The sequence below is a fragment of the Nicotiana tomentosiformis genome, chromosome 1, assembly GCF_000390325.3.
Source record: "Nicotiana tomentosiformis chromosome 1, ASM39032v3, whole genome shotgun sequence".
NCBI classification, from domain to species: Eukaryota; Viridiplantae; Streptophyta; class Magnoliopsida; order Solanales; family Solanaceae; genus Nicotiana; species Nicotiana tomentosiformis.
In genome coordinates this window covers 159,623,615-159,636,191 of record NC_090812.1, presented here as the reverse complement: position 1 = coordinate 159,636,191, position 12,577 = coordinate 159,623,615, and the positions used below count along the sequence as shown (strand labels likewise).

General features: G+C 41.1%; 1 protein-coding gene across 1 annotated transcript; it reads left to right on the top strand.

The window, feature by feature from the left end:
* The first annotated feature begins 5,019 nt into the window (after nucleotides 1-5,019).
* Nucleotides 5,020-5,340, top strand: LOC138891873 (uncharacterized). The gene has a single exon (XM_070175557.1). The coding sequence runs from the start codon at nucleotides 5,020-5,022 to the stop codon at nucleotides 5,338-5,340; it is 321 nt and encodes a 106-aa protein (XP_070031658.1).
* The last annotated feature ends 7,237 nt before the right edge of the window (nucleotides 5,341-12,577 follow it).

The window sequence follows — 12,577 nt, the reverse complement described above, 5'->3', positions numbered from 1 at the left end:
GGTGGACGATGTCTGACATTAGAGGCATTAGTCTGACCTTCTGCATGCGTAAAATTCTCATAGAGGAAGGACACAATCCAAGTATAGAGCACCAACGTCGCCTAAATCAATTCATGAGAGAGGTGGTAAGAAAAGAAGTGATTAAGTGGCTTGATGAAAGTATTGTATTTTCAATCTCTGATAGCAAATGGGTAAGCCCCGTCCATTGTGTGCCTAAGAAGGGGAGATGACTATAGTGGTTAATGAAAATAATAACTTAATTCCCACAAGAGCTGTGACTGGTGGAGAATTTGCATAGATTATAGAAAATTATACAATGCCACTCGCAAGGACCACTTCCACTTCCCATTTATTGACCAAATGCTTAATAGACTAACTAGAAATGAATACTATTGTTTCCTAGATAGCTATTCGGGGTATAATCAGAATGATATAGCCCAAAGGACCAAGAGAAGACATATTTATGTGTCCCTATGGCACGTATGCGTTCAAGAGAAAACCATTTGGTCTATGTAATGCACCTGCAACTTCTCAAAGGTGTATTATGGCTATTTTCACTGACATTGTTGAAAGATTTGTAGAAGTGTTCATGGATGGTTTTTCTGTGTTTGGGTATTCTTTTGATAATTGTTTAATAAATCTTGATAAAGTGCTTGCTAGGTGTGAAGAGACAAACTTGGTGCTAAACTGGGAGAAGTGCCATTTCATGGTACGAGAAGATATAGTCTTGGGGCACAATGTGTCTAAAAATGGCCTGGATATGGACAAGGCAAAGGTGGAGGCGATTGAAAAATTGCCCCCACCAACACCCGTTAAGGGCATTCTTAGCTTCTTGGGTCATGCAAGTTTTTATCGTTATTTCATTAAAGATTTTTTAAAAATCTCTTCTCCTCTGTGCAAGCTTCTTGAGAAAGATACCCCCTTCAAATTTGATGATGCTTGTCTGAAAGCATTTGAAGATATGAAGAAAAGATGGGTGACTGCGCCAATTATCATTGCCCCGGACTGGGCACATCCATTTGAGTTGATGTGTGATGTGAGCGACGTCACAATCTGAGCTGTTTTGGGGCAAAAGAGGGATAAAAATTTTCACTACATTTATTACGCGAGCGAAACTCTGAATCCAGCCCAGATGAACTACATTGTTAGTGAAAAAGAGTTGCTTGCAGTGGTGTGGGCGTTTGACGAGTTCAGATCCAATCTAGTGAGAACCAAAGTCATAGTCTACACATATCACTCAGCTATAAGGTGTGTTTTAAAAAGAAAGACGCCAAGTCGAGGCTGCTTTGATGGGTTCTACTCTTGTAAGAATTTGACTTGGATATCTGAGATCGAAAAAGAACAGAGAATTAAGTGGTTGATCACATGTCTAGATTAAAAAAATCGGAACCATGTAGCTGAGAGAGATTTGATTAAGGAAACCTTTCCAGATGAGCAGTTAACCTCGAGTGCAGCCCCGTGGTATGCAGACTACGTGAATTTTATTGCAAGTGGGGTGATGTCACCAGAATTTACACCTGATAATAGGAAAAGATTTCTACATGATGTAAGACTCTACTTGTGGGATGAGCCATTCCTATATAATCAGTGTGTATACCAGGTTGTACGAAAGTGTGTTCTTGAGGAGGAGATGAATGCGATATTGCATGACTGTCACGTTTCTCCATATGGAGGTCATCACAATGGGGATTAAACCTCCCAAAAGTGTTACAATCGGGTTTCTATTGGCCATAATTGTTTAAGGATGAAAAAGCCTTTGCTAAAAAGTGTGACATTTTCCAAAGAATCGGAACAATCATGAGGAAGCACGAGATGTCGTTGCAAAATATTCTGGCAGTAGAGATCTTTGATGTTTGGGGGATTGATTTCATGGGATCGTTCTGTGATGACCCGGCCGATCGTTTTGAGAGTATTAGCCCTGATCCAATATTCATTTCTCCCTCTACTTCATTTTTTGGTTATGTGACTTGTCGGGGCGCTTGGTGTCAGGTTTGGGTGAGTTTCGGAGTGAAATGGGACACATAGTCCCTAAAAATATAAGTTTAAATTGTAGGAGTTGACCGTGGTTTGACTTGTGTGAATACAACTCTGGAATGACGTTTTGATGGTTCTAATACCTCAGTATGGTAATTTTGGTCTTAGGAGTGTGTCCGGATGTTGAGTTGACGGCCCGTCGGTCATTTCAGCGTTAATTGGTGAAAGTTGAAAATTGGTGGATTTTTGGGAAATTTGACCGGGTGGGGGGGGGACTTTTTGGATATCAGGGTCGGATTCTGATTTCGGTAGTTGGAATAGGTCTGTAATGTCAATTATGACTTATGTAAAAATTTGGGGTCAATTGGACGTGATTTGGTAGGTTTCGACATCGAAAGTGAAAATTAGAAGTTCAAAGTTCATTAGGCTTGAATCGATGCACGATTCATGTTTTTAGCGTTGTTTGATGTGTTTTTTGGCCTTGAGTATGTCCGTTATGTGTTTTGGAACTAGTTGGTATACTCGGACGGGGCCCCGGGTATGATTCAGATCGATATCGGATCAATTGTTGGACTTGTGCAAAAGCTGAAGCTCCTAGCTTCTAGTATAATCGCACATGCGGAGGTTATGTCTGTAGGTGTGGAATTGCACGTGCGCTTGAGGGAACGCAGAAGCGGACAAGGCAGCCCAGGCAAGGGCTCGCAGATGCGGACAATGTTTCGCAGAAGTGGCTTCGCTTCTGCGGTGAGGAGATGCGTATGAGCTGCTAAGGTCGCAGGTGCGAAACATTTGTCTTAGGCGTGCAAGAGCAGGTGCGGCCCTATGCTCGCAGAAGTGGACCCTGTGGATTAAGTGAAATCCGCACATGTGATGACTTTTTCGCAGGTGCAAAACCACAAATGTGGCAGTAAGGCGCATGTGCGACATAACTGTGCAGAAAAAAGAAAAAACAATTGAGGGTTTATTCTCATTTTGATTTTGGGACTTTGAGAGCTCAGATTGAGGCGTTAATTTGAGGGAATTTCATAGGGATTGTTGGGGAAAGAGTTCCTAACTCGTTTTTGATTAATTTCCACTAATCTATCTTAGATTTCTTCATTTAATTAGGGATTTGGGTTGAATAATTTGGGGGAAAAGGTGTAAAGTTCTTAGACCAAATTCTTGAGTTTTGAAAGGCCAAATGAGTTCAAATTTGGATAATTCTTATATGGTTGGAATCGATATCGAATGGATATTTTTGATTTTATTATTTTGGTCGGGTTTCGAGACATGGGCCCGGGTTGACTTTTTGTGGTGATTTTTTTTCCAATTCCTGCTAAAATCATAATTTCATTATTTATATTAGTTTCCTAAAGTAATATTTATAGTATGTAATTGTTTTTGTCTAGATTTTAGCCGTTTGGATTTGGAAAATCGATGGAAAGGCCTTCTTATTGGTTGATTGAGCGAGGTTTGAGGTAAGTGACTTGTCTAACCTTGTGTGGAGGAAATTCTCCTTAAGATTTGGTATTGTTATGGTAATTTGCAATATGTGAAGTCTGTGTACGTGAGGTGATGAGTGCGTACTCGGGATAAATGTTAAAAATCCAGTTTTTGCTAAGTAATTTCCTTTTATTTCCTTAATTGAGTTACTGTAGCATGTATAGTCATCATGTTTAGCCTAATTTCACATGTCTACGTGTCTTATCTCTTATTTGTAAATTGTACAACATGCTTAGTTGAATTACCTGCTTCCTTGATTCTGTATTCATTATTTAACTGTGGGATTCTTTGCTTGAAATATCATTGTTTCAATTGTTATGTTTTGGTTTTTGTGATTATATTTGAGGTGATTGTTTGGTTGTGGCACGAGGTTTCTGCCGTGTGGGTTGTTATTGTGGCACGAGGTTTCTGTCGAGCGGGTTGGTATTGTGGTACGAGGTTTCTGCCGTGCGGATTGTTATTGTGGCATGAGGTTTCTGCTTTGCGGTTGTTATTATAAGGAAAGATTGTGAGATATTACTTTTAGGACTACGAGGCGGTACCTCGAGAGTGCCCCTGATGATTTCCTCTATTTGTTGTATTGTTGTTGTTGTTATTCCTTAACTTGTAAGATTCTTGCTTCCTTACGTGTTGTATTTGTCTTCTTGATTACGTGTTGTTACCTTCCGTAAATTACTATTGTTACACTTCCCTACCACTTTATTATATCATTATATCTTCTGCCTTGTTTTTTATCATTCCCAGTAGGACCCTGACCTGACCTCATCACTACTCTACCGAGGTTAGGCTTGACACTTACTAGGTACTTTTGTGGTGTACTTCTACTATGCTTCTGCACATGTGTTTTTGCAGATCCAGGTGCATCTTATCAGCCTCGATATTAGAGTGTTGTGCTACTTCTTGGAGACTTCAAGGTACACTTGCTCATGTTCGCGGATCTCGGAGTCCCCTTCTATTCCGTCTTTTCCTTGTTTCTTTATGTTTTGATAGAGAGTGATGTTTAGGATATTTGCAACATTGTATCTACTAGGTTTTGGGAGTTGTATATACTTTGAGTTGTAGTTTTTACTTTATACAGTTGCTGACGTTTTGAGATTTTAGATTATTAGTCCAATTATCTCGCATGTTTGTTAGGCTTACCTAATCTTACAGACTAGGTGCCGTCACGATATCCTACGAAGAGAAATTGGGGTCGTGACACATTCCCATACTCAAATAGTCACAGATACATCTTGTTGGCTGACGCAAAGGTAGTGATAAACTTTGTAAAAAAGCACATTTTCACATGCTTTGGGACTCTTTGGGTTCTGATAAGTGACGGAGGAACTCACTTCTATAACAAGTTATTGAAAAAGTTCTAGCAAAGTATGGAGTTAAGCACAAGGTTGCCACCGCCTATCATCCCCAAACCATTGGTCAAGTGGAAGTGTCAAACAAAGAGGTGAAGCAAGTGTGGAGAAAATAATAAGTATAAATAGGAAGGACTGGGCCGTAAAGCATGACGACGCATTATGGGCGTATCACACTGCATGCAAGACCTATTGGGCGATTAAAAAGCTAAATATGGATATGGACTTAATCGGCGAGAAGAGGTTGTTACAGCTCAATGAGCTTAATGAGTTTCGATTGCACGTGTACGAAATTGCCAAATTCTATAAAGAAAAGACCAATAGGTGGCATGATAAGCACATCAAACATCGCAAGTTTGAGCCACGTCAAGAAGTTCTCTTGTTTAATTCGAGGTTGAAGCTTTTCCCCGAATATTTTAAGTCTCGATGGGCGGGTCCTTTCAAAGTGGTTAGTGTGAAGCCTCATGGAGCGGTGGAATTGCGTGATACAAGTTCAAGTGGTACATTCTTGGTAAATGGGCAGAGAGTAAAATAGAATTGGGGTGGTGACATTGCATGTCACAAGACCTCTATGGACTTGGCCGATGCTTGAGAAACGTGTTGCGTCGTGTCGCGATGATAAATCAGGCACTTGTTGTGAGGCAACCTAATTTTTTAATGCTTTTGTAGCTTAGCTTTTTGTTTTTTAGTGAGAGTAGACTAGTTTTTTTGTTTTCTTTATAGTTATAAAAATCATAGGTAGGAATGTTGTGGAGTGTGTATAATGGATGTATTAATTTCTCGGGTGGGGGGATGTTTCTTTAAAAAAAAAGCGAAAAAACAAAATCGGCAAACTAGCGCCCAGGCCAGCACCCCACGCTACCTAGGGCATATTTTATAGAATATTTACAGCCCCCAACACCAGGCCTAGTGCGGCGCACTTGGCTGGGGTCATTAGGTGAGCTTATTTTTATTTTTATTTTTATTTTTTTCTTTATTTATCATTTTATTTCTACCCAATACCCATTAACCCGGCCCAATTACCCACTTGCACTCACATAATAACCCAACCCATTCCCCTATTTAATTAAAATAACTCTATGACGAGCGCAAAACACACACTTAAATTCTGCTCGCTAATCAAATATAATAAAGTATAATATTGTATTTACAGGGATTGGATTTAAACAGTATTCACATAGTTTCTAGCTTGGTTGCTAGCCAAGATGATCAACATTTGAGATTTATAATATGTCTAACTAAAATTAACTAATAATCTAAATCTATTGACTAATGACAATCGAAACAAGGAATAAGCAAAGAAGGTTATCAATGGTAGAAGATAGGGTTTTGATAGGATAGGTGCAGGATAATTATTCAGGATCTAACTCTAGATAATTCACTTCTAATGCTCAAGTGAGTCTCTCGAATTCACTCAATTATTAGTTCAAACGTTCAGCAAAAACTCCTCTCTTGATTAAATGTTAACCTCACAAGATGAACCAATTTAAGCACGTGAAGATATGCAAGAATGCGTAGTGGATTTGTCTTTAGGAAAACCTCTTTTGATTATTCTCCTAACTAGGTTTAACCAATGATTCAACTAGCCTCTTTCGATTACTAAGAAGAATTAATGAATTCAACCAACAATATAATGCAAAGATATCACAAGTTATGCCTTTCTCGATTACATGGACTAGTGAATATATATGCAACAATTAAATCATCCAAAACGATTCAATACATAAAACTAGAGTTATAATCCACAAACAATCATCAATACACCAAATCAATCAAACCCTAAATGGACCTACTCCATAGATATGGAGCAACTCAACACAAATAAAAGTAAAGTATAGGAAAACATAAATTCAATCCAAACTCGGGTCTTGAGTGAGGAAAGAATGATGAAAACCTTGTGCTTGTGTTTATTCCAACTCCTCCTTAACCTCCTTCGGTCCAAATTATGTCAAAGATTCCGAAAATAAGGTTTTCCATGTATTTATATCAAGTAGGGTCGGGCCTAGACGAAACCAACTTTTCCCGGCCAAAATAGGATAATTGCTCTGGAAATATTGCACAGGCGCGCCGCATGGAGTGATACGCAATGCGGGGCATTAGTGGGGAAATACAAAGAGCTCAATTTCTATCAGGCAACCAAAAATACACTGTTGTGGTGCACCACGCGCCGCAGCAGTGCAAATTTCTCAGAGTGTTGCTTTTTGCTTGATTTTTGACGTCCAAACTTAGTCCTCGACCCCCGAACATGATCCTGGCTTAATTCCTTGGCATTTTACTTAGACTTCAAAGCTCCAAATTACTCGAATTATCTCCACAACATCTACATAGCTCGGAATAACTCCTACAAGGCATACAACACATAATAAGTGCAAAACACTACCAATTAAAGCTCAACATAAGTAAAATGCAGTGAAGTAGAGTGCAATAAGTGACTAAAATGCGTAATTATAGCCTACCATCACTCTAACCCCCCAAACCCCATTCTCTCTCTTCCCGCTCTCTCTCTCTCAAATTCTTCATTGCTCCTTGCTTGTTTTCATCTCAAACTCAAATGTATGTTCTTCTTCTTCTCTCTTTTCTTGTCTTTTGAAATTTCTTAGTGTCTCATGCTACTTCCCAACCCCAAACGACCCCCACACCCCAAATTCAACCCTAAGTTTCTTTTAGACTTTATGTGCTACTGTGGGTGGCCTCTATATGCAACTTGGTTGATGAAATTTGTTGTGGAGTTGTCTATGAAGAAGTAAACTACAATTCCCTCTACTTCATTTAAATTTGGTAGGGCCTCCTTGCTTCACCATTGTTAAAGAGAGAGAAACAAAATTAAGGCCCACCATGTGTTAGATATAATGCTTGAAAGAGTAAATTATGCACCGATGAAGTCTGAGTAGCCGAGTGTCATCGTATGTGATGCTGGGCTAAGTGTGGGGTGTGTGGGGTGGTTTTACACAATCCAAAGCTCGTGTTCCATGTTCACCATACGATAATCACACTACCCACACGTTGTATCATATGTAATGTATCTTATAGCTTCTTATTAGAAGTAGTTAGTGTATTATACTAGTTGTAGTAATTTGGACTCGAGTATTGCTTGCTTGCACTACGGCTAAGTCATAGCCATGTTCGACCAATTGAATTGTATGGCATGAGGAAGTCTTGAGTACCCATCGAATTATGGTGCAATATTTGTACACTTTGAACTACTATTGTGAGTAGATTATACATAGCCTTCGGTTTTAAGTGTGGGGTCATCTTTGACTCTCACGATGGCCTTGTGCGAATAAGATTTCTTGATTCATTCTCACATTCGTGTTTATCGTGTGTAGATTGCTATGGATCGTGACTGTAATGACCCGCCCAGTCATTTTTAGAGAATTAGTCCTGAACCCCTATTTATTGTTCCCTTTATTTCATTTTTGGGTTTTGTGACTTGCCGGGAGGATTTGATTTTGGTTTCGGAGTGAAATGGGACACATAGTCCCTGAAATGGAAGTTTAAGTCGTAGGATTTGACCGTAGTTCTAACTATGTAAAGATGACTCTGAAATGGAGTTTTGATGGTTCCAATAGCTCCGTAGGGTGAGTTTGGTCTTAGGAGCGTGTTTGGATGTTGAATTGGAGGTTCGTAGGTCATTTTAGCGCTAATTGGCAAAAGTTGGAAAAAAGATGATTTTTGAGAAGTTTGACCGGGGAGTGGACTTTTTGATATCGAGATCGGATTCCGATTCCGAAAGTTGGAGTAGGTCAGTAATGTCAATTATGACTTGTGTGCAAAATTTATGGTCAATCGGACCTGATTTGATAGGTTTCGACGTCGGATGTAGAAGTTTGAAACTTTGAAGTTCATTAGGCTTGAATCGATGTGTAATTCATATTTTTAGCATTGTTTGATGTGATTTAAAAGCTCAAATAAGTTCGTGTGATGTTTTAGTACTGGTTGGTATATTTGGTTGAGGTTCCGGGGGTCTCGGGTGAGTTTTGGATGGTTAACGGATCATTCTTTTTGGACTTAGAAGATTTTCTGGGCTGGTTCTGGTGTAATCGCACCTGCGCAAGATTGACCGCAGATGCGAGCGCGCAGAAGTGAGAAATTGGGCGCATATGTGGGGCTGGGGGACTTGGCCAGTGGTCGCAGATGGGACGTGAGGACTGCATGAGCGGGTGCGCTGAAGCGCTCCTTGGCCGCAGAAGCGGAAGCGCAGATGCGTATTTGGGTCTGCAGAAGCGGACGTGCTCAGATTAAGTTAGAACCGCACCTACAATGGAAATTCTGCAGGTGCAGAGCCGCAAATGCGGCTGTGGACTCGCAGAAGCAAGAAAGCTGGGCAGAACACTTAAATGCAAGGGTTCGCGATTGTTTGCTCATTTTAGACATTTTGAGCTCGATTTTGGCGATTCTTGAGAGCATATTTCGAGGGATTTCTTGAGGTAAGTCTCTTATGCTTATTTTTGATGAATAATCTTGTTTCCCCGTTGTTTTCCCCACCTAGATTGTGTATGTTTAAGGTGGAGTATGGGAGTTAAGGCTAGGGATTTGAAAAGTGTAATTTGGGGATTTGAGGGGCGACTTGGTGTTGGATTTTGCTATTTTTGGTATGGGTGAACTTGATATTGAATAGGTGTTCATATTTTGTGACTTTTACCTGATTCTGAGATGTGGGTCTGGGTCAACCTTTTGGGCCGAATTTTTGATTCTTTACTAAAGTCCTAGTTTCATTATTTAAATTTGTTTCTTGTAGTTGTGTTCATGTTATGTAATTTCTTTTGGTTAGATTTGGGCCATTTGGAGTCGGAAAATCGAGGGAAAGGCATTCTTACCGATTGATTGAGCGACATTTGAGGTAAGTGACTTGTCTAACCTTGTGGGTGGAATCCCCTTTTGTTTTGAAACTGTTGTAACCATTTGTGATATGTGAGCACTGTGTACGCGAGGTGACGAGTGCGTACACGGGCTGATTATGGAAAATTTGGTTCTTACTGATTTGTCATCTTTTAAAATATATTAACAAAGTTGTTTTCTCTTAAAATACATTAACTGAGTTGCCTTAACATATGTAGTCATTATGTTTAGTCTAGCATCGCATGTCTATGTGCCTTAACTCTTACTTGCAATTTGTGCAACATGCTTAGTTGAATTACCTGCTTCCCTTGTTTTGAATTAAATCTTTAACTATAAGATTCTTGCTAAAAAATTGTGTTTTCCTTCGATTACCTGCTGCATATTTACTTTGGGACTACTAGGCAGTTCCTCGGGAGATCCCCATGTACTGTATATTTACTTTGGGACTACGAGGCAGTTCCTCGGGAGATCCCCATGTACTGCATATTTACTACTGCATCTTTACATTTGGGACTACGAGGCGGTACCTCGGGAGTGCCCATGATGTGTACCTCTATTTATTGTGCTTATATTTTCTAAAACTTCTTATTGTTTAAATTCTCAGTCATTTCAAAATATTATTATATTCTCTGCCTTAGTTTTCCTTTAAACCAGTAGGGCCATGACCTGACCTCGTCACTACTCTATCTAGGTTAATCTTGGCACTTACTGGGTACCGTTGTGGCATACTCACACTACCCTCTGCACATCTGTTTTGTGCAGATCCAGGTTCTTCCCACCAGACCAAATACCAGTGAGTCAGACCGTACGTGGAAACTTCTAGGTATATCTACTAGCGTCTGCAAACCTCGGAGTCCCCCTATATCCTTACTATGTTGTACTCCTTATCTTCTTTAGACTTTGATGTATAGAGAAACTTAGTATTTGCTCTTAAAATATTGTGATTTATTTCCATCAGATTTTGGGAGTTGTAATTATTGAATGGCATTTTTATATTTATATATCATGTGTTGAGATGGGAGTTCAGTTTATTACATTGATTCCACAATTGTTAGGCTTACCTAGTCTTAGAGACTAGGTGCCATCATGACACCTTACGGAGAGTGAAAATATGGTCGTGACAAGTTGGTATTAGAGCTCTAGGTTCATAGGTTTTATGAGTCACAAGCAGGTTTAGTAGAGTCTCGCGGATCGGTACGGAGACGTCTGTACTTATCTTCGGGAGGCTATGGAACTGTTAGGAAAAGTTTCACTTTCTTTGATTCCTTATCGTGCGAGATTTTGACTTCGGACTCTAAACTTCTGTCTTTCTATTCTCTCACAGATGGTGAGGACACGTACAGCTGGATCGGATGAGCAGACACCCACGCCCCCTGCTAGATCCGTGAGAGGCCTGAGCCAAGGTACGGGCTGAGGACGTCCACGTGGTGCATCCAGAGAACCCGTACGAGCTGCTACAGAGGAGCCACCAGTAGCTCTAGTTAGAAGGCAGGCGCCTGAGATGCCTGTTAATACACCAGCTCTCCAAGAGACTCTAGCCCAGTTCCTGATCATGTTCAGTACCTTGGCTCAAGCAGGATTGATACCCCTTGCTCCTGCCACATCTCAGGCTGGGGGAGGATTACAGACGCCCATCGTCGGTACCCTAGAGTAGCGGGTTCAGGTAGCCAAGGATCCATCGATCATACCGATACAGTCGGTAGCTCCAGTTCAGCCCGAGGTTAGGACATCAGCTTCTGAGGTAGAGCAGCTCAGGCTCGAGAGGTACAAGAAGTACCATCCACCTACTTTCAGTGGCTTGGTGTCAGAGGATGCCTAAGATTTTCTTGAGGAGTGCCACTATATTCTCTGTACTATGGGTTTTGCGGAGACTAGTGGAGTTTCTTTCACTACATTCCAGCTTAGAGAAGCGGCCTATCAGTGGTGGCGTGCATACGAGTTGGATAGTCTGGCTAATACAGCTTCACTCACATGGACTTAGTTTTCCGATAGGTTCTTGAGGAAGTATGTTCCTCAGAGTCTTAGAGATGCTTGGCACGTGGAGTATGCAGTCCGATTCAGTGATTTGGCCAGGCATGCACCAGCCCTGGTCACTACTATTCGAGAGCGGGTTCATCGGTTTATTAAGGGCCTCAACCCCAATATCATATTGAGTATGATGCGTGAGTTGGAGATGAATATTACGTACTAGCAGGTAGTAGCGACTTCTAGAAGGTTGGAGGGTATGCTAACTCGGGATAGAGAGGAGAGGAAGACCAAGAGGTCTCGAGGGTCTGGCACTTATAGTGGTACTCATGCCCCAACTACAGCTCATCAGGGCAGAGGTTATATGGGTCGCCCTTTCATTCAGCATTTCCATCCGCCAGCGGTGCCCCGGCCACTACTAGGCCCTAGGATCCTTATTATGCACCGCCAGTGTCTAGTGTGCCTCCTGTACGAGGTACTTCCAGTGGTCAGTTTAGTTGATCAGGCCCGAGCCACCTACAACAACCACGTCCTCCGAGAGCTTATTTTGAGTATGGCGACACTCGTCATTTGGTGAGGGATTGCCCCTGATTCAAGAGGGGTGCACCTCTACAGATTTCTCAGGCACCGCATGCTCTACCGAGTCCTCAGGCTATGATTACAGCACCAGCTACCGCCCCACCTGCACAACCAGCTAGAGGTAGAGGTCGGACAAGTATAGCTTGCCCTAGAGGGGGAGGCCCGGCCAGATATTACGCCCTTCCTACTAGGACAGAGGCAGTTGCATCAGATTTTGTCATCACAGGTATTGTTCCGGTCTGTCATAGAGATGCATCAGTCTTATTTGATAAAAGCTCCAATTATTCCTAGGTGTCATCTTATTTTGCTTCATATTTGGGTGTATCCCGTGGTTATCTAAGTTCACATGTTTATGTATCTACACCTGTGGATGATTTTATTATTGTTGA

What these genes read in the sequence shown, in the direction of transcription:
- LOC138891873 (XM_070175557.1), top strand. Translation starts at nt 5,020, where the DNA reads ATGGATATGGACTTAATCGGCGAGAAGAGGTTGTTACAGCTCAATGAG.